Source organism: Aulonocara stuartgranti (assembly GCF_965226115.1).
Source record: "Aulonocara stuartgranti genome assembly, chromosome: 13".
Taxonomy (NCBI): domain Eukaryota; kingdom Metazoa; phylum Chordata; class Actinopteri; order Cichliformes; family Cichlidae; genus Aulonocara; species Aulonocara stuartgranti.
In genome coordinates this window covers 32,757,690-32,779,712 of record NC_138949.1, presented here as the reverse complement: position 1 = coordinate 32,779,712, position 22,023 = coordinate 32,757,690, and the positions used below count along the sequence as shown (strand labels likewise).

The following is a 22,023-nucleotide window of genomic DNA, read 5'->3' as shown; positions in this document are numbered from 1 at the left end:
TTAACCAGAGGAGTCGCCCCCTGCTGGCCAGCTGATTTGTTTACTGAGTCAACTGCTTTGAAAAATTCATGTTTTTATTTTAACACCTGTAGTGATGTACCTAAATCTCTATACAATAATCACGCAAAAAAGAAATTTAATAAAATAAAAATAGGCATTTTCAAACAATTTAAACTAAATTGAATAAAAAGCAAAAACTCAAGAAGCAATACAAATACAAACTACATAGAAAATGTAATATATCCATCTATCTATCTATCTGTAAATAGTCTATGATCACAGTGTATATCTGACAGCCCAAAAAAGGATCCTGCTTGTCAAAGTAGCCTCAGATACACATAATAATAATAATAATAATAATAATAATAATAATAATAATAATAATAATAATAATACATTTTATTTAAAAGTACCTTTCAAGATACCCAAGGACACTTAACAATAGAATAAAACAAAATAGAAGAATGACAATAAAGAACAACACATAAACAAGAGCACAAGATAAAATAAACAATGAGTTCATAGTGAAGATGCAGATTTGAACAGATGAGTTTTAGCTGTCAGTGTGTCCAGGCTACTGCAGTTTAAACTGATCACTTCTCTGACAATCAAACGTCCAAACTGAAGCAATGCTGAGCTCAGAGCTCGCGCTCAGTATTTGCATTATCAACTCAGAAATGACTCCTCTGTCATTTTAATCTATTCAAATCAGGCAGCTTTGAGAAAACTGATGTTTTAAGCCACAAAGTTCTTAGCAGTTTAAATTTCAGTATTCAGTTGTCGGTGACAGATTAGCGATTTGTCCAGGGTGTACCCGGCCTCTCGCCCCATAATAGCTGGGACAGGCTCCAGCCCCGATAAGGATAAGCAGAAGAGAATGAATGAACACTATCAGGTTAGCTAAAGGCAGGAACATTTCACACTGTCGAAGACGCCTCCTTCAAAACAAACCACAGGCTGTCAGCAGGTTCTAATTACACATTTTAATTTCACACTTTCGAGAAGAAAATCTGTCATGTTCAACTTACCGAAGCTGTGAAGGGGAAATCTTTGCTGATCCATTCTGAGACTGAAGCATTTCTATTGGAACAAAGAAACAGACAGAGTGGTTAAGTCACATTTTCATTCATAGAGAATCCATGAATGAAAAGCTGCATTTAATTCAGCACAGACATGCGAAACAGTTGAAGAAATATTCTGCATTGAATATGTTCTCATGTCAACAACCTCCAACCTCTGAAGCCAGCGAGCCACTGAGTGACACTACTTTCATTACCATGAACACAAACACTGCACTTTACTTTGACTCAGTCCCACAGACACAAATACTCACTACAGCACCAAATGCAGATTGATTTACTGCTGAAAAAAGAAAAGGCAGGATTGGATCTTATTTACGTGACACCTGACTGAAAGATACGGGGCTAGCTGACTCATTTCTGTTAAAATTACAGATTCAGCATGAATGCCTGAAACAGGATGCCCCAAATCAAATGTGAGCTTGTACTTTAAGAATATCTGTACAGTCACATTATGTTCAAAGCCGGCCGACATTCACAGCGCACGCTGCATCCTCCTCCTAACGTGACCTCGGTGAGCTCAGAGAGAAATTTTCACCTCTTCTTTAGACTTCCAACCAACTCTGACTGCGTACCACGTTTTTCCAGCTATAAGGTGAAATATGAGACTTGATGACATCTCTAAAATCTGCCATAAATCTCTGCACGTGCTTTCATACTTTGTCTGCCAAGACTTAGTGAACAGCAGCTTTGTCCCTGCACTAAACTCTCTCACATATGTTCTCTGCATCTGCATCAGGCTGTTCAGCATCCTTTACATCCGGAGACGGCCATGACCTGCAGTGACTGATGCTGTGGGCATGTTTCTATTCATGCGAGCGGTCTGTGAAGAAAAGAGCAAACAGAACTGATATATGATATCATCTTTTTTGGAAAGTCACAGTTCAGGCCTTTTGTGCATGTGTGTATATGCAAGCATGTGCCTGGAAAGGGCCTGCAGCTTTCTTTGGACATACCCAAATAGGTGTGTGTGTGTGTGTGTGTGTGTGTGTGTGTGTGTGTGTGTACGATTACACAATGACCCCTTCTTCAGCGCAACCTGAACTCATTCTCTCCTTGCTGTCTCAATGAGTTCCACCTGCCACTAAAAGGTCACGCTGACCCGTTTAATGCTAACAGTCTCCTCGCTGACGTCAGTGGAAATCGTTTTTCACCGTGTGCTTATATATTCTGGCTTCTGTGGCACGTTCTCATTGTTGTCACAAAGCACTGAAAGTCACATGATTTGTGTTCGGCCGCATGATTCGTTTGTAAAAGGTCATTGCCAGTTTCTAGCATGCTGGATTAAGTGTAACAAAGCTCAGAGGATTATTTGACAGAATTCAAACCGAGCTCTAACTTGATGACCCTCCGTATCCGTATCCGTACCGGTACGCCATCAGCTTTATTCCAAAAACTCATCCTGCAGAACTGAAAGATAACACAGTGATGCAGAAGTGCTAAAAACTGCAGTTCCACTAACGTCCACTTAAGGCTGGCACCGCAGAGGATTCAATCCCCATTTACTTTCTTGTTAAAAGGCCCAATTTTACAGCAAAAACAATCAGATTTGCAGCCTGGAGCATTAAACTCTTTTAGCTTCATGTGATAATTGGGTTTTTCATAACAACTCTGAGAATTTCTGTCATAATTCATCCACCTGGATAATGAAGCGATGTTGGCTGGAGTCCCAATCAGACTTTGCTACTCATTATTATTACTATTATTATAATAACTATAATAATAATAATTCCAAAACAGTGTGGGAGCTTGGACACCATGGTGTGTCCGTTTTTGTTATTGCTTGATGTGATGTGTGTGTGAACTCTTCAGTGCATAAATATTATTAAGACATTTTAAACCATATTAACTACATTTTATTTAATAAAGAAACCAGAGGAGGACTCCTCTACTTCTATATTTCCCTCCACAGTGAAGCTCGTGTCTCGCGCTGAGGCGAGAACTCGTGAAAGGTACTGAACTGTGCAGACAGACAGTAATGAGACAGGAAAGAGTTTCTGCTCAGAGTCTGGAAACCTCTGAAGAAGCTCCTTCATGCTTTCTTCGTCTCTGTCAAATACTCCCAAGTTATTGCAGTAATGAATCAGCAAATATTTGCCTTGTGTATTTTTCTATAACGATCCAATCTAATTGTCTAAAGCCTGACTGGAGCATTTACCGTATTTCTTTAAGAGAGGCTGACATTTGGCATTAGAAAACAGGTGCGGAGCTCAGCACAGGGGCATGGCAGCCATATGGCACCGTGGCTGCTCAGATTATGGTCCTAAAGATTTCCTGGCTTCTTGCTCAGCCTTCACAGCCTCTGGGCTGAGTGCAGGAGCTGCTCTCGGGTTCCTAAAAGCTAAAAGCAGGTGAGAAGTCGCAGGTTCCCCTCATCCCTGCTCTCCCTCCGCCTCCTGTTGACAAAGAGCCCGGAGGGGCTGCCGTGCACTCACCGCAGGCGTAGACGCAGGCATCGCGGATGCCTTTGTATTTGTGGCCGGACGCGTCTTTCTGCAGCTTCCTCAAGAGTTCCTCCATGCTGATTTCAAAGACGAGACGGCTTTAAAACAGCAGAGCGCAGAGGGTGGGTCTGCGTGTCCGAGGGATTTTATGGGTGCTATGACAGCGACAGCATCCCCGAACCCCCCCGGGGAAGGCGATGATTCATTCCTAACTGCCAGCCAATGATGTCAGGCCAGCCGCCGATCCTGCGAAGGTGGAAGGAGGAAGCGCGTGTGCGTATTTTCCCAAATCCGAGGCTTCGGCCTTCAGAAAGAGCAGCGCCGATCAGCTGACGTGCGACAAATAGTCGTGTCAGCCTGCTGCCCGTCCAGCCGCGGACACACGCAGGGAACAAACGCGCTTCGCTCGTGTCCGTGGCTCGTTTATCCCTCCGCGCTGCCGCGTTGGGAAAGTCCGTTCCAGCGGATACTTGCGCTGTTCGCGGAAACCAGATCCGGTTTTTCTTATCTTCGCATCAAGCTGCCTGCATGGCAGGAGCACGCGCACAGCTCTGCACGGTGAGCGCCATCCGCTATAAGGTGGATTCCTGTCCAACCTGGCAACACAGTATTTACACGCTCTCCCCGCGGGGACGTTTGAAACTGCGGCAGCGACGCTGGAGTCACTGGAATGGGATTTCCTGCGGTCTCAGCCGGTGACAGGTGGAGGAAGCTCGGGCACAGCTGATAAGGCGATTCTGCTTTCAGAGTAAAGCACAAATTCTAAAATAATTCATATCAGTGCGTCATAGTTTCATTTTTGCCCCAAAAAGGCTCAGCTCAAAGCTCAAAAGCTCAACCTCAGGGATATGAAGTAATATGAAGTCAGTGGGCTTCAGTGTGTGTTTCAGACCGTCCAGAACTGCAATTCCATTAACGGCCACTTGAGGCAGATTGTAAAAGAGCGTCAGTCAATGTGGAAGTCCTTTAAAGCAGTGGTTCCCAAACTTTTTTTTGCTAGGTCCCCCCTTTGTTTTAAAAAGAAAAATGCCCCCCCCCCCAAACACATCCTCCAGCCACAGCCACACACACCTATATTTTGCTCCGTTGCATTTATTTCACACCTCAAACATTTAGTAAACAATTCAGCAAATACAAGTAATCTGCAATAACTTACAGGTAGTGATAAAATAAACTACTAACTCTTTTACGCTGCTTCCGCACCTACACGGGTATTTTTGAAAACGCAGCTGTTTCGTCCACGTAAACGGCGTTTCGAATCACTGAAAACTGAGATTTTCTAAAACTCCTTTTTTGCGTTTACGTGTGGACGAGGAATACAGAGTTCGTCACAGCGTCAAAGGTATGTGCCTTTTTTCACGTCACGCTGTGCGCCACGTTATTGTTCACAGGAGATGAATTGCAGAATGGCAGATAGAGACAAAATACTGTTAATCTGACTATCTGCAGGTTTGCATGCAGTAACATGCAGTTACTGTCCCTCCATTTACAAAGGCAGAGGCGTCACGGTGTGATTATTTTACGTGTAGTTGTTTTTTTCCTGTGTAATAATATTCAACATTGCTACATTTTTCAAAAAATCTCTCTGTGCAAAATAGGTTTAAAAACATAAACAGCTGTGGGATCCTGTTTGTCTGTGATTTGGAGAGCCCAGCATGCTCCCCGCAGGGAAAACTAATTCTGTCACAGAGACCTACCTCGGCACTTGTGCAGGTGAAGCCAAAGGAAGATATGCTTCACCGTATTTTCTAGTCTTTGGCTTGAAAGGAAGTTGGTTTGGAAACATATTTGGCGATGCTTCATCTCCTGCTTTGTGTTTGTGTGGGCGCCCCGTCAAAAACCTGTCAATTATGCTAGCAGTGTCCAAGCATTCTTCTTCTTTTTTTCATACCCCCCCTGCAATGGCTCTGCGCGGGCCCCGCACTTTGGGAAGCTCTGCTTTAAAGAGACATTGTTTCTGAAAGGCCACTGAGCAGTGAGAGCTGTGGGTGCAAAAGCATTTCAGTTCCTGTTGAAGGTAATGACATCCCTCTGATGGCACCCAGTGAATTTATCCTCATTTTCTAGTCATTCTGTATAAAATATGAAGGTCATTTAATCCATAAGTGTCAGAAGGAGGATTATTCTGGATATGCTCACTGGTTAACGCGTTGACTATCCCTCCCTGAGGCAACTATTGCTGTGATTGGGTGTTGCCCCACAGCTTTCCATATTAAAATACCAAACTTCAAAGGAGAGACAGCATAGAGACTATAAAAGATGGATGAAGTAACAGTGACATCATCACCCACTAGTTTCCAATCCTGCATTTTGAAGCTTTGGTGTTTGCGTTTGGACACCAAAGAAGTTTTCATATTTTTAACGAGAGGCTGGAACATGAAGTTATAAGCTAATGCTAGCTAGCTTGATTAGCAAGCTACAGCGATAAATTGTAAGAGCACAACACACAGACACATTACTGCTAATAATAATAATAATAATAAAGGACCAATGAAATATCATTTCAGAGTTCAAGTATCTCGGGGTCTTGTTCGCGAGTGATGGGAGAAGGGAGCCGGAGATCGACAGATGGATTGGGGCTGCAGCTGCAGTAATGCGGACGCTGCACCGGTCCGTCGTGGTGAAGAGGGAGCGGAGTGTAAAAGCGAAGCTCTCAATTTACCGGTCGATCTACGTCCCTACCCTCACCTATGGCCACGAGCTGTGGGTAGTGACCGAAAGAACGAGATCGCGGATACAAGCGGCAGAAATGAGCTTCCTCCGAAGGGTGGCTGGCCTCTCCCTTAGAGATAGGGTGAGAAGTTCGTCCATCCGGGAGGGGCTCAGAGTAGAGCAGCTGCTGCTCCACATCGAAAGGAGCCAGCTGAGGTGGTTCGGGCATCTGACAAGGATGCCCCCTGGGCGCCTCCTGGGTGAGGTGTTCCAGGCATGTCCCACCGGGAGGAGGCCCCGGGGCAGACCCAGGACACGCTGGAGAGATTATATCTCTCGGCTGGCCTGGGAACGCCTTGGTATTCCCCCGGATAAGCTGGAGGAGGTGGCTGGGGAGAGGGAGGTCTGGGCCTCTTTGCTTAGGCTGCTGCCCCCGCGACCCGGCCCCGGACAAAGCGGATGAGGATGGATGAAATATCAGAAAAAATGAGGCATCCAGGACTAGTTGATTTCACTGTGACTACACTCATCTTTTATATACAGTCTGTGCTTAAGGCCAAAGCCCTTTTAGAAGCATGTCTTGCCAGTCTGCAGCCATCGTGAAAACCCAGCTGGACTCATTATCATTATTCTATATTAATAACATAACAATGGTCACTGAGACATAACAACTGCAGGTTTAAAATCATTAATCAATCATTAATCATTAATCAAATCTACTTTCTTTCAGTTTTATATCACTCAAAGAAAACTGGCAGAACCACTACTGCATATTTAGCAAGCTAGCATCCAATAAAATTCCTCTTCAGCATGCTGGACATTAGTTTATATCTAATTACATAAAGAAGTTGTAGATTTTAGGCCTGGCTACCATTTTCCTCATCAGGGTACTGAGCCAGAACAAAGACTGAAGCATCAAGTAAAAGTTAGCCAGTGTTTCCATGATATTTGAGAAATCATCTGCCTTGTAAGTGCAAGCAGCAATCTGCACAACCCATTTAGAACATTCACGAGCTGTTGCTTACTGTGTCTGCGTGGTTATTTCAGCATCAATCTCAACTGAACTGAAAAGTGCTGCTGTGATGAGTGGACTGTCTGACAAGGTGATCTCCAAATCAATGGTAAAATGATACCTGTGAGGTAACATGAGCTGTGCTCTCCACAATGACTTCACCTTAGTTTACTGGTGCCCCCTACAGCCACTGATAACTGACATTATTAAAAATCTAATAGTGATCACAAGAATGAATCTACTGATTGTCAGTAAAGAACAAACTCTGAATAAAGAAACTGGAGACAAACGTATGTACTCGCAACACGTTCTGATACATGCATGTAATAACTTTCAAGTGTTTTTCAGTGTTGGTACTTAATACTTTCTTAATGTACTTGTTTGCTTGACCATTCAATAGTTTTGTGACTCTGTGACTTCCAATACGCTGAAGCAACAACGTGACCTTTCTAAACAGAACTCGACTGCACTCGACAAATATTCTGCATTGATCCGATTTATCCACTTCAGAGGCACCTTAGAATAAAAGCGCAGACAACCAAGAGGAGACATGATAGTAAAATGAATATACAATCATAGATTATGGGTGAAAAATAGGAATTAAAATGACTTTAGATCGAACCTCAACCACTGTATAAAAACAAACAATGGCAATAACATGATTATAGGCCTGTAAGTCACACAGTCTGTTGTGCAATGATGACTTTAATCATGAAATGAGGCAGCACATTAGGGAGGACAAATCTCACTTATGAACGTTTTAAAAAGCTATTCTAGATTCTCGTCTAAAACTTCCCCCAATTACAAAATGACTCAACATTCATCGTCAGTGTGATGCCAGTTAAAGGGATGTTTAAGGTGTCGAGGCGAAGAGACTCATTCGTCTGTTTCTGTTAATGGGAGCTCTTAATGCGCTTAATCTGCTCTCAGCAGATGATAGCTCTCTAACAGATGTTATTATTATATGGTGGCCTATGTTTGGTGAGCTCCTTGAAATCTGGTGTTGATGCAGTTTGGGTTTTTTTTTTTTTTTGATAGCCAATAGCACTGAGAGAGAAGCTGCAGGAAATGTCAGCAAACATTTCCACCATCTCAGGGATCAGCGACTGCCTGACAGACAGGCCGCAGGACATGACACTGAGCTCTGTCTGATTTGCTCATGTGCATTAGAGGAGCTCCACAGGAGACCGTGCTGTCTCCAGTCCATTTACCATGAACACCTGAGACTTTCAGTCCAACTCCGAGTCATGCCACCTGCAGAAATACTCAGAAAGTTTGGATGCATTAGTGACGGGTTGGTGAGCACGAGTGGATGGTTTTATTTGAGTAGTCTTGGAGAAATGATCTGCTTCTTAATGTGAAAAAGACCAGAGAGATGTCATAAGAGCGAGAATGGCTACAACACCCGTGTCTATCCTGGGATGTTGATGTGTTGGAGGAGTACCTGGACATTCACATCAACAACAGGCTGAACTGGAAACTCAACACAGATGCTGGATACAAAAAGCTCCGTTTCATAAGGAAGCTGAGATCCTTCAATGTGTGGAGCAAACATGATGAGACACACGCATGATCACCCTCACAGTAACACAAGATGTCTGTCTGACAGAGAGGCATATAGCAGTTATGTTTTATTTGATTTCATTCTATTAATTAATTTCATTTCATCATCATTTTAACGGCTGCACAAGAATTTCCCAAATTTGGAAAAGAAGTATTTATCACCTCTTAATGGTAAACCTAATTTTTCTTTCGATGCATTAAATGTTTAAAATTTATTTTTGTAATTTTTCTTTGGCAGAGATAAAAACAGTAGATCCATTCTGGCCATATCTGATAATTAAACCTGACATTATAAAACTCTGGACATAAATCTGCTGCTTTACCAGCCTCTGGTTTCAGGCTCTCCACAAGAACCAGCATTACAGTAATGAGGTTGGCTACTAATTTCAGGTTGTTTGATATATATATATATGGCAGAAGAACAATGGAGCTCAAGGGAGGAGAGGGTCCAAATATCCAAAAACAGTCTGAACACTCCACACTCACTCAGCTCAGCTGAGTGACGAGCAGGGACGAGCTGTACAAAGGAGAAACACAATGAGACAGGCCGCAAGGAGAAGAAACAAGGGCTGTACTTTCCAACTAGGGAGCCAGAAGTTTACTAACTGCATAGTTTAATGTTCCAGTGAGGAATGTTAGCCAGCCGCTACCCAAAGTAGTGATCTCAGATGAGATCATTGTAGGCAGGTGTGCAGCTTCAGAGGCGGAAAGCCCGAATGGGTCCCGCTCATGAACATTAACAGCAAGCAAACAAAAAACAAACTCTGGTGGAGTCAGTCAGGGATGACTGAGGAACCGTGACATATATATTGAAACCAATAAAAGTTTATGTGACCTTCGTGAATGTTTAAAGTTTCTTTACACTTCTTTTATTTAGCGATGTGCCGATCAGGAATCAACCTATCGACCTATTTTAAGAGTGTTGGGGATAAAAACAATCAAATCAGACCAGGATAGAAGTTATGAATGAAGACCAGAGTTTGCTGTAAGCTTTTGGGGGGGGGGGGGGGGGGGGGGGATCACCTGCTACTAACTCAGTCATTGGATCGTGCTCCTGAAGTTGTAACTGGCATGAGTGTATTTTGGCTGCTGTGCCAGCAGAGTGTGAGTCGCAGGGTGCAGTTTTACTGCTGTCGCCTCACAGCAAGAAGGTCCTGGGTTTGAGTCCAGCTCCTGTGTGTGGACTTTGAATGTTCTCCCAACATCTGTGTGGGCACTCTGGCTGCCTCCCACCAAAAACAAGCCCCTGCCTCCATTCTGAACTGGATAAGTGGGAAAAGTTGAATTGATTGACAGGTTTATTGTAAGTCTTTTAAGCAGTCAAAGAGGAAAATTCACATTGACTAATCTGTCATAAAACAAGGTGATGATTAAGTGATTCAGATTGAGGTGTTTGGGGATCGTTTAGGATACTTTAGACGACCAGCAGTGAAATTCCAGCCTGTGGTGATCTCTCCAGGGCCCTAAAGTGAGAAACCACAGCTTCACCTGTGAAAGAAAAACATGAAATTATTTCAAATTAAACTAACATTAAAGCATTGAGAGTATAAACGTTTTATCGCGCGATGCTTGGTGCAAAACCAAGAAAGAAATCCAGCATTGTCTTCACGAGCAGCATGCAGTGGACGATTTTGATCACTTGGGGGAGGTAGTAACCAAGCCTACCTACTGCATTAGTATCACAGCCACGTATAAACTTATCTTTTCCAAAATTGCACTTAGATTAGAGAATGATGAAAAGACGTCGGGAGCACTTTGTGTTCCTGTTCTCAACTCCAGCAACACAAATCTAATAGTTTTAGAAGTGAGATGGAGGCAGATTGTCCTAACACTCAAAATGTGACTCATGCAGACTAAACAGAAAAATGATTCAAGGTAAAAATTAAAGGAAATCCTTTTCAGCTCCTTCACTTCGATCAGATGAGGGATAAACAACTTTAAAATGAAACCACAAAAAGTATTTCCCCACAAATATGTAATTATAAGACCTCACTTCTATCCCCCAAAAGGATGACATGATGTTTTCTTAAAATTTTCTTAAAACCTCAGATTACATCATTAAAACTTCGATAAATACGAATTTATCTCCCTTTGTTTTTTGTTGTGTGTAAATTAATGACATTAATGAACATTTATCCTTTCTGCGTAATTACGCACATGGGCACGGGTTTCCAGTTCCAGCAGAACGAACACCAAAAAGCACAGTGCGTGTTATTTGTGTAAATGTAGCCTATAGGCTATCCAACTTGGGTTTTGACGTCACGCGTCAACTTTTGTGATATTTACGCGTAGGGCTGCGTTTAAGTTTTGTCTTCCAGCACATCGGAGTGAAAGCGTGACGTGCAGTCCGTCAGGCCGAGGACAAAAAGAAAATAAAATCCCGTTTTGTAGGTCAGGTATTTTGGGAATATGCCCGCTGCGCGCCACGTGCGTAATGACGAGTGCGCCTGTAAATAGATGAAATAAGGCGTCGATACTTTGGAATGAAAGAGGGCACACCAGCGTAGTGTCTCCTGACGGGGGTTAGGGAAAGGAATTAATCATTTCACGCACCAACACCGGCACTTCAGTGCGCGTCTGTGCCACCTCCGGACGGCTCTCCAAGTCCATGGATAAAAAGGAACACGAGGCGGCAGAATGGTTGTTGCAGGAGCGAGTAACGGGACTTTCGGCAGTGGCAACATGAGGTCGTCGTTCATGATAGAGGACATAGTCGGTGGCGGAGATCCCGGGGGCTCCACTAACATGATGATCTCCGAGGCTCTTGCTCTTCGGCTACTAAAGGCTGCGCAAGGCGCCGCAGATGCAGCAGCAGCAGCGGCAGCAGCCACTTCTCCGTCCACCTCCAGTCAGCCGCAGGTCATGGAGACGAACGGGACCCGCTGCGGGGAGCAGATCCTGAGCTACGGCCGGGTGGAGAAAGTTCTGATCGGCGCGGTGCTCACTATGCTCACGCTGTCCACGATCTGCGGGAACTTGCTCGTGGTCATCTCCGTCTGTTTTGTCAAGAAGCTGCGCCAGCCGTCCAACTATCTCATCGTTTCTCTGGCCTTGGCCGACCTTTCGGTGGCTCTGGCCGTGATGCCGTTCGTCAGTATCACGGACCTTATCGGCGGTCAGTGGATATTCGGTCAGTTCTTCTGTAACGTTTTTATCGCCATGGATGTGATGTGCTGCACCGCGTCCATCATGACTCTGTGCGTAATCAGCATTGACAGGTAAGATAAACTTCTCCAGCTTTAAAACTGTGTCAGTCTTTTTTCATGAAGCTAAGATAGAAAGTTTTTTTTAACAGAGTTTAATTAAACGTCTCCTGTCTTTAGTATTTGTTACCCGAGTCTCCAAAAATACATTTAAACAGGTCACGTTCTTATTTCACAGATGTAGAAAAAAATGCCTTCTGTAGTCTAACTCCAGATTTTGTCGCTCGGGGCTCAGCGACACTGGATCGCTGGGTTTCTGTGAGGCTTCTTGCGCCTCGGGGTCTTGTTCTGGGGCGCTTACTTAAAATGAAACGCTGCAGGACAAAGTGTGACCTCTCTGCCCACGGCATTCCTGTTCTGACCGCTGAATCAATTTACAGATTCAGAGACTCTGAAACGACCCTGAGTTTAAAATTCAACCGCTGCCTTTGTTTTTCCATTTCCTTAAAACGTTTTCACCACTTTAATCAAATGATAAAATGTTTTTATGCTTATTTGTTTTTGAAAGCCACACATGCCTGCCAATGCCCTGTGTGTTGGAAATTTTGTAGCCTGGTTTGCTGAACATTTATGGTCTTTCCCAGCATCGCCAAGCTTCTCTTTCATAATGTAACCCAGCTCTCATTTGGGGGCTGAGTGTGGCAGGCAGAGATCTTAGTTTTGCTCAAGGGCACCTTGTCCAGGGTGGGGAGAGTGTCACCTGATTAGGGTAATGTAAAGCAATAAAAATAGAGTTACACTAGACACATTTTAGGGTTGTATTCATTTGGCTGTGTTTTTCTCTGTGTAGGTATTTGGGTATCACTAAGCCTCTGACTTATCCTGTCCGGCAAAACGGCTGCTGCATGGCCAAGATGATCCTGTCGGTGTGGCTCCTCTCTGCTTCCATCACCCTCCCCCCTCTGTTCGGCTGGGCGCAGAACGTTAATGACGGCAGGGTCTGTCTCATCAGCCAGGACTTTGGATACACTGTCTACTCTACAGCCGTGGCCTTCTACATCCCCATGTCGGTGATGCTGATCATGTACTACAGGATCTACCGAGCGGCCAAGCTCAGCGCAGCCAAGCACACCATCACTGGCTTCCCCAGGGAAGGGGAGCACCGAGCCGTGGTGACTCTTCGCGGGGGGAGAGGAGGGCATCAGCCAGCAGAGTCAGGAGAGACGGGAAGTGTCGAGGGGACGGAGGTCGAACAGGTGGAGGAAGCCGAGGAAGAGGAGAGCTTGGACTGCGTGGCAGCGGCGCTGAAGCTCCAGCGTGAGGTGGAGGAGGAGTGCAGCACGCGTGTCTCCCGCCTTCTCAAAACTGGCGAGCACCACCAACGGCGCAAGAGGAAAAACCAGTCCATCTTCAAACGGGAGCAGAAGGCTGCAGCCACTCTGGGCATTGTAGTTGGTGCCTTCACCTTCTGCTGGCTGCCGTTCTTCCTGGTGTCCACTGCCAGGCCGTTCGTCTGTGGCGTGCAGTGCAGCTGTGTGCCCCTCTGGCTGGAAAGAACTCTGTTGTGGCTTGGCTACGCCAACTCCCTCATTAATCCTTTCATTTATGCATTCTTCAACCGTGATCTGAGAACCACCTACAGCAACCTCCTGCGCTGCCGCTACAGGAACATCAATCGGAAGTTGTCGGCGGCTGGCATGCACGAGGCTCTAAAACTGGTGGAGAAACCAGACGCTGATGCGTAAAGCTGTAGGTCTGCCAATCAGCAAGGCTGCAGAGACCAGTATGGAAAATAATCAACTGGGGCTCAGACTGTGGCACAAGGCTATTGTGCTGACAGACCTTTTTACCCTCCAGATTTCATGAGGATTGCCAATGCGAGAGGAGGAAAGATGCTGCGATTAAGTGGATGTAGAGGAAGCCTAAGTGTTTCACTCTGGAGAAAACTGAGAGAAAACAGAGCTCAGTGGTGTTGAATTCATACTGTTTAATTAGCTGAATCTGTTGCAATGACTCTGAAGCCCACGAGGAAGGGCTACCTTGGTGGATTTAAAACTGGCTGCTATGTTGCTCAGAAGCCTTTTGAACATGACATTGATGCAAAAGCAGGAGCTACACACCCAGACTTTGATCTCAGCTCCTGTCATGGATGGAAATGATCTTACGCAGTAGCCAGTGACTTACATTTCCATTTCTGACCCAAGGAAAACTAACAATGAGAAAATAACGAACGACTCGGAGCTCAACCGCTACCAAATGTGTTTACTTTGCATCGTAGTTATCACTTTTCTAAAACGTAGAGTGTTTTATTGGTGAACAGGCGTAACAAGTGGACACGGTAATGATTAAAAAGTATGTAAAAATTTATGTACACAAGTCAATAGCCACGCTGTTTTTGTAACAAATGGTTCTGATCTGTTGTAACCTAATAAGTTGATATCATTTGAAGATGAGCCAAAACGTGCTCCCTTTCCTTCTACTCGTGTCATGACCACCTGTTTATTGAAACTATTTGCTGATCATTTATTTCTGTAATATGGCAGCTAATTAACGAGCAAGCAAGGACTCTTAGGGACGAGAAAATGACGTGAAAATGCAGAACACGATGATGTCGACACGGAGCTGAAGGTGGAGTAGAGGGAAACAACATCATTGAGGACGCTTTCTGAATGTGCCTGTGCCTTTTTCTGCTTTGTCGGTTAAGGTTTGGTTGCAGCACACAAGAGTCTCGCTTTACATTGTGTTAGAAAGTTGAGACAATGTGCAACTTTAGCCTTGTTGTGCATTACATAACAAAAGAAATGGCCAATAAAATGGGCAGTATCCTCTCAAACAGAGATGAATGATGGTCAGACAGGATCTAATCTTTTGACATGACACGCACCAAAAAATTATTTTCACAGTTAATTTAACAATTGACTAGTTTTAGGGCTAAAGTTCGGTCTCAAGTGGGTCTAAAAACAGTAAAATCACAGTTTCATATTCAATCTACAGTCATCAAAAAAAAATACCCCATGTACCAGTTTCATTTTGATAAATTATGTTTACATTCTTTATAATATATAAAAATCTTAACATTAATATATTATATGGACATTTTTTTAGGACAAATCCAGGATCAGGATTTGTCCTGCTGCTGGGAAACACCCCTGACCCATAACTGGCGTCTCCTTTGAAGTCAAATATTGCTTAACTCCAGCTGATGCTCAAAACTCGAAGAGGTCATATTTTTCCAACTGGGCTCAGCTGGAAATTAGGAGATCTCACGTCACAGATGTAATTCATCCAGCTGAACAGCAGGGGGCCCCAGTGAGACAATCCTCAATGAGCAGCAGTGAATGGAGCTAAACAATTAAAATCATGATTTATGTTTGCTTCCAGGGAATAAAATACATAAACTGATTCTGTTTCCTGTTTGAAGTAAAACGACAGTTATGTTAATTTTTTTTCTAACATAGAGGTCAAGTTAGCTTATAAATGCTAGCATCCCACTAATCAGTGCCATTAGTTGATTAGGAATTTTACCATGGGACCAGTACACCCTTACTGGCACCTTTGTCCAAATGATAACTACACATTAGACGTTAAACCGCCACAGCAGTTTCAGTGTGTGTGTGTGGGAAGCAGCTGGTTGTGGCGGCTGAAGGCGATGCTAGGAGCCTGCTGCCTGCAACAAGTCACACAAAATGATTTTATGACGATGAAAACTTATGGTCTTAACCTTTTCTATATAACGATGTTGGAATTTCCACGTAGCCCTGTCCATTCTGGATTCGATTATTCAAATTCAATCGAGTTATCGTCGTCAAAGCTGACAAAAGCATGGGCAAAGCGTAAATACGGCTTTTTTTTTTCTAAAGATTTGTTAGATGTGATCATTTATTAGGATCTGTACCACCAGTGTTAATTAAATGACCTCCAATATGTTGGGCTGCCATGCTGTTAATCTTCTCACCTCTTGTTCTTCTGGAGTTTTATGTGATCACAGACACTAATTACGCAGCCATCTTTCCCGTGTAGCTCTGTCTCAGGCTACAGGGCGACGCCCCGGGAGGAAATCCGATGTGGATGTTAAAGGAGAGAGAGCAGATCACAGCCGCTGTTTCGTTGGTGTGTTTAATCTCCCCCGGAGATCGAGAGCCTGTCTGCTTGGAGTTTAATTTAAAGTTAAAAGTACAAGTTTAGCTCAGGGGGAGTGATAAAGTGACAGAGCTTTTGTATGTGCACAAGTTTTAGTGCAGCATCCTGCATGCACCAAGCAGCTGCAACATCATGTTGACAATAGGAACTCTGGAAACTGCTTGCTTGGTTTCTTTCTGGCAACATTATTTTCTTTGTGTTCTTTTTAATATGCACTGACACGAGTAGGAGAAACGTGTTACCTCTTATTCCACAAGGACTGCAGTAATGTTTTTTAATCCTTTGAGGAGACTTTGTGTTTTACAAGTATTAGTACACTCTGTGCTGCTGAGAATTTGTCCTCGTTAACTTGAAATTGTACAACAGCTAACTTAGAAGGAGCAACAGAGGGCACTCAGTCAGTTTTACCAAAATCTCTTTTTACTAAAGAAGTGTGAACACTGCAATTACCGCCTTTATTCTCTTTTGAAACGTTAATTAAAGCTGCTCTCCACAAGATTATTTTTAAATTTAAAAAATGCGCTAAGCTACTGAGCCTTAATTACCGAGTTAGCATGGCAGCAGAGATGATACAGAGAAGCCAGCAGGACGTCTGGTTCATGTGACAAACTCTGCTGTCTGCCCGACAACAGAAAGTTCACTCAGAGTAAAACGGGACTCGAGCACTTCTCTAGATTCTAGATTTTAGATTTTATTTCAAGTATCAAGTGTGAATAAACATCATAATGAAACACAGGAGTGGGCGATATATATTTTCCCAAGGGTCACAACGGAAACCAGAACCAGTGAGCTTATAAAGAGATAAAATGAATATTGAGCAGAATTGACTTCACCTTTTTCTGCAGCCCTCCACAACAGTCCAATATGGAAAAATGAATTGCCTGCCCCTGGTATAGAACATCAGCTATAATAGGTAAATCCATCTTTTTCAGTCACACTTCAGGGTTCTGCCCAGTCACGCCTTTGCCATGTGACTAAGGGAATTAGTTATTTGGGGGGAGGTGAGCTGAAAAGGTTGAGAACCACTGAACTGTACTCTTCTGGGCTCAGTGCCGCCGTGGCATGGCTCCATTTCCTGTCATAGAATAGATGGAGAATGGTTGCCAGGAGCACAGGAGCACATTTTTCCTGAAGAGCATCCAAAAACTCTGAAGAGCAGAATGTTATCATTCACATGCAACACTCAAACTATCTGGGAACCGAAGCTGTTGTTATCTTGACAACATCTCGTGAAAATATTCTCAGTGGCGTATCAACACATTGGTGCGAGATAGGAAGGGAACGACTGCACAGCAGGCTGAAAAAAATTCTTTGTATGACATCCAGAGGAGAGAGGAGACACGCTAAAAGGTAAATGGAAGGTAGAGGCACACCCTGGCATTCAGTGGCTGTCGCCTGCATCTCAGAATGTGACTGAATGCTCGCCTCTTTCATCAAACTAGTCATCTTCCCGCATGAGAGCGCTGCACTGAACCGGAGCTAATTTTAAAGAAATTGAGAGCCTGCGTCACAACAAGTAGATTTATGGATTTTTTTCAGTGAGGGAACGCGAACCCTCAAACTAAGCGTGCACCAGCAGTTCCCACAATAGTCAAAAAATGACTCTTGGCTCGGCGTGGTCACATGGTTTCTAAAGAATCTATGAAAAGATGGGGAATGTGGAGATATCAGCTGCAGCTAAATTTACACATCAACCAAAGATGTGATTGTTTAAAGGCAGATGTTTTATTCCCATGTACTCCTCATTTGAGTCAAAGTACACTGAAAACACTCTGAGAAAATGACTGTTAACTCTAAATGCAGAGAAACTGTGACACTTCAGTAAGGATAATAAATAGAGAGATCAACATTTAAGGCATATGGCTGGAGGTGACTTAAATTACCTGCTGTCTCTTGCTAATAGCTGCTTTAGAAGCCAGATGTTTGGAAATGTTCGGCCAACAGTTGCTTATCCTTGTGAGAATGTCCTCATCACAAGCTGTTTTTGAACAGGGAGGCTCAGCTCCATATTAGATATAAAGTGTGCTGTTCATAGCATTCAGTCTTTAGTCTGCACCGCTTTCCATTTGCGTGAATGGATGTATGTCGGTTTGTCCTGTTTTGAGAGTCAAACATCTTTGTTTGCCTCTCGTGGATGCTGAAAGCCAGCGCTGCCCATTTGAAACATCTGCACAGTGACAACACTCTACTGAGACGACTCCATTAATCTGTCACTGATTGGCTGTGTGTTAATCCTCCCACGGCACTCATTGGACCAATTGTTTTTTAATTTTCAACCTGCTGTTTCATCTCAAAATGCTAGATGAACGAGTCAGCTCTGTGGACTGGAGACATTCAAAGCTCTGGACTCTGGCCTACCATTACCGGACAAATGCACAAACAAGGATTTGTTCGGGAAAGGCTATTTCAAATGATCTTTGGAGGTCATCAACGGGCAAATAGCACAGGAGTCAGTCAGAAAAATAAAACATATGTGATGGCATACGGTAAAAATATCCCATCCAGTTGTGTTGTTTCTGGCACAACAGAGGGAGATCATTCCAAACCATCTTGGTTAATGAGAAACCTCAACGGCGCTCCTTTGAGTTATCGTCATCAAAACTGCTCCACATCAGATAAAAGGTAGAGCTGGTGGACTAACAAGGTCAGAATAGCAAGAGGGCCAAACGCATCCTTTCGGGACAAATAAAGCTCTCAGATTGGTTCCTGGGCCACATTCAAACACTTTTTTCAATTAGTTTTCATACCACAGCCAATGTTGTTCACTGGGACTATATGGGACCTTGTTCTGTCAGCATTATCAAAGTACAAAGAACAGCTCTCGTGGGATAGTATTGCTTTTATATGCTGTTTAGCACTGTGTGAAACTCCTGTGTATATATTAAGACTAAAAAGAGAAAAAAGGAAAGCGCGATGGCTCCATGGCCCCTGGTGACCATAACAGCTGGGCTTAGCGACCCATAAAGCACAGCAGGAGAGTCTCTATGGCACTTCTCGGCACAGATGCGATGTGTATTTGACCAATCAAATTGCTGAAATTCCTTGTATATGAGTCCAAAACCATTCACGTGGAAAAGACTGTAAGATATGTTGTTATTGTCAGAGTGAAACCTTGTTGGTTCCAGTTAATCAGCCTCGTTTTTGACCCGATCTGTAAGATTATTTTCAATCATGGCTCTTCATACTGAAACGACATCAGCAGCAGTGTCATCGAGCTATTTAAGAACCAGCCACGATGGAGATTTCCAGTTAAAACTCTTTAGACTTGTTTTAGATGTAATCTATATTTTACAGTCTGTACAGTTTTGTCAGGGTGCTGAGTGATGGCTAAATTTGTGAAGTGACCTTTCTTGCCAAAATGAATCATTAAATACTTAAAAAATAAAACGGGATTGATCTCCGTCTCTGTTTCTGCTTTACTGTTCTGATCAGCACCTAAAGACAGCAAGCGCACGTGGAAATGATGGCTACTGCAGGCTTACGCTTATGTTACTTCACAAGTAAAGCACTAGCTTTGTTGTTATTGTCTGGCTAAGTCACAAAACTGTTTGATATTGAAATTAATCTACACATAAAGCGAGTTCTTAGATGTGAAACGCACGCCTTAAAAAGAGATAACACAAGCTTCACCTTTGGCGACTCGCGCTTTGTGGTTTTGCCCACAATTAAAATGCTGGTTGGTCCAAAAATAACTCTTGAAAAGAGCTTTTTTTTTCTATTTAACTGTACTCAGTTTCAAGAAAAAAGACTGCTCAAGGTTGTTTTCAGCCATGCTAAAAATATAAGCCAAAGGATGAAAAACCTCGTATCTCCAGTGTACTGGAACATTTGCCACACTTTAAAGGTGGTGATACTGATTTCCTGTCAGGATGGTCAGGATGATGCAGACACTGTTCCACAGACAGTTCATTTGACATCATACAAGATGCTGTCACTGTAACTGATGAGAGTTAAGTGGGCTATTATCAGCTCTGACTGAAACGATGAGTGGCAGACTCGGTGCGTTTAAACATTAAAAATGCATTCAAACATCAGTCACATTAGTCAGCAATAAAAATCAGAGGCAACGTGGAGAACACATGATGGAGATGTGTCTTTGTTTATGACAAAAAGATAGAAAGATTATATGGAGGGTTTTGCTAGACTACTATTTGCAAACAGAGCAGGAGTCAGTAAAAGATGCTAAAAGAAATAAGCCTCCGCATCTTTTTAAATAGTCCTTTACAGTGTTTAAACTGGGACTGTGTCCTAGTTATATATGATATTTTTAATAAATTGTACTGTTGTTCTGTTAATGTTCTAACTAGCTTGTTAAAAACTATTTAATTGTAGCTATAAACACTGCGACCCAGTGTTTTTGAGTCTGTACAATTATTGACCTGTGATTTCATCATGACTCTTAGTGTTCGGGTTCCTGTGCCCCTCGTGTTTAGTGGAGGCTTCGTTCTGTCGTGTTTGTTTTCTTGCTCCGCAGTCAGTCGCCTCTCATGTTGCCGTTTGTTATTCTGGTCTCTGTGCTTCATGTGTCCTCTGTTCCCAGGCCCTGTCATGTTTCCATGTCTACTCTTTGTGAACTGTTTCCTGTTTTACTTTGGTAGTCCTTGTCCTTTGTTAATGTTTTCAGTTTTGCTTCCCCTTGGTCTCGTCATGTTTGATTGCTCCCAGCTGTGCTCTCCTCCTGTGTGTCATTCCCTCGTTATCCCTCTGGATATTCAAGCCCTGCATTTTCCTTGCTCTAAACTGCATTGTGCCCTCGTTCCCCGCTGTGTGATCGCCCTGCCTGTTTAGTTACATGTATCTTCCAAGTTTAGTTAGTGTCGTAGTTTCTGATGTTCAGCGATAAAGCTGCCTTTTGAGTTTACCTTTTGTGTTTGTTTCTGAGCTTCGGTCCTCTCCTGCCTGCTTCACATGGCCGGCACATGACAGTAAGACCTACCTATCTAGCATTACAATGAAAGAATGCAGTTTAATATTGGAATACAGAACAATTCCCCAAAAAGCTGGGATGCTGGGTCAAAGGTCAATAAAAACAGAGTACTATGGTCTTTTACAGGCACCGAAACAAATCACAGAGGAAAGTGAAATGTTGTACAATCTCACTCTGGAGCCTTTCTAAGCTGTCAGAGGTCCAGAGCCAACATAATCTGTCGCAGGGCTGACACACTGAGTCAGACACCTGCAGCCAGTTTAGCATGACCAGTTAACCTAACTCCATGCATGGCTCTGGACTGTTGGAGGAAGTACCCAATCAAATGTGTCATTTTAAGAACAATATGTGCTCATTTGGAGTTAATGTCAGCAACACGTCTTTACGAAGTTGGACCATGTTTCCTCTTTTCTTTTAACAACAGTCCGTAGATGTCAGTGATCCGAGGAAAGCAGCTGCTGAACTTTTGGGAGGGGAATATCGTCCCATTCTTGTCTGCTCAGCAGTCCTGGCTCTCCTGTGTCATAGATGCTTTTTCATGATGTTCCAGATGTTCTCGGTTGTTAAAACGTCTGGACTGCAGGCAGGCCGGTTCAGCACCTGGACTCTTCAGAAGCCATGCTGTTGTAATAGATGCAGTTTGTTGTTTAGCATCATTCTGCTAAAATATTCGAGGCCTCGCCTGAAAACAAAACTTTGTTTGAATGGGGTATATTTTCTTAGACCTGTGTATTCCTGAGCACTGATAACAAGCCGAATAGTCTCACTTGCTGTTAGTCTGGAGGATGTGGCGCCCATGTTTCCCAAAAAGAATTTCAAATTTAAATTCATGTGACCGCAGAAGAGCTCTGCACGTTGCCTCCATTTTAAACAAGCTTTGGTCCAGAGAGGACTGCAGCATTTCTGGATCATTTTCATATTCACTGTGCCTTCTTCTCTGCACAATAGAGCTTTAAACTTTACATCTGTGGACAGCACCGTGAGCCGTGGTCACAGACCGTGATTTCTGGAAGTGTTCCTGAGCAAATTCACTGATTACCAAAAGAGGATGCTGAGGACCTGA

General features: G+C 43.5%; 2 protein-coding genes across 6 annotated transcripts in view; one reads left to right on the top strand and one right to left on the bottom strand.

The window, feature by feature from the left end:
* Positions 1-5,437, bottom strand: part of arfgef3 (ARFGEF family member 3) — a 48,694-nt gene extending 43,257 nt beyond the window's left edge. The window contains exons 1-2 of one of the 4 annotated variants that reach the window (XM_082558030.1): positions 5,221-5,437; positions 1,029-1,080 (exon numbers count right to left, since the gene is read on the bottom strand). In XM_082558030.1, coding sequence (XP_082414156.1) covers positions 1,029-1,080; positions 5,221-5,326 — 158 coding nt within the window. In that variant the 5' untranslated portion in view covers positions 5,327-5,437. The other 3 variants (XM_082558031.1, XM_082558033.1, XM_082558032.1) reach the window with 3 other exon arrangements.
* Positions 5,438-11,060: 5,623 nt separating this feature from the next.
* Positions 11,061-19,385, top strand: htr7 (5-hydroxytryptamine receptor 7). Of its 2 annotated transcripts, none has more exons than XM_082556722.1 (2): positions 11,061-11,947; positions 12,744-19,385. In XM_082556722.1, the coding sequence occupies exons 1-2, from the start codon at positions 11,388-11,390 to the stop codon at positions 13,636-13,638; spliced, it is 1,455 nt and encodes a 484-aa protein (XP_082412848.1). In that variant the 5' UTR covers positions 11,061-11,387; the 3' UTR covers positions 13,639-19,385. The 2 variants fall into 2 exon arrangements, with proteins under 2 accessions (XP_082412848.1, XP_082412847.1); XM_082556721.1 differs by having other exon boundaries at positions 11,061-11,968.
* The last annotated feature ends 2,638 nt before the right edge of the window (positions 19,386-22,023 follow it).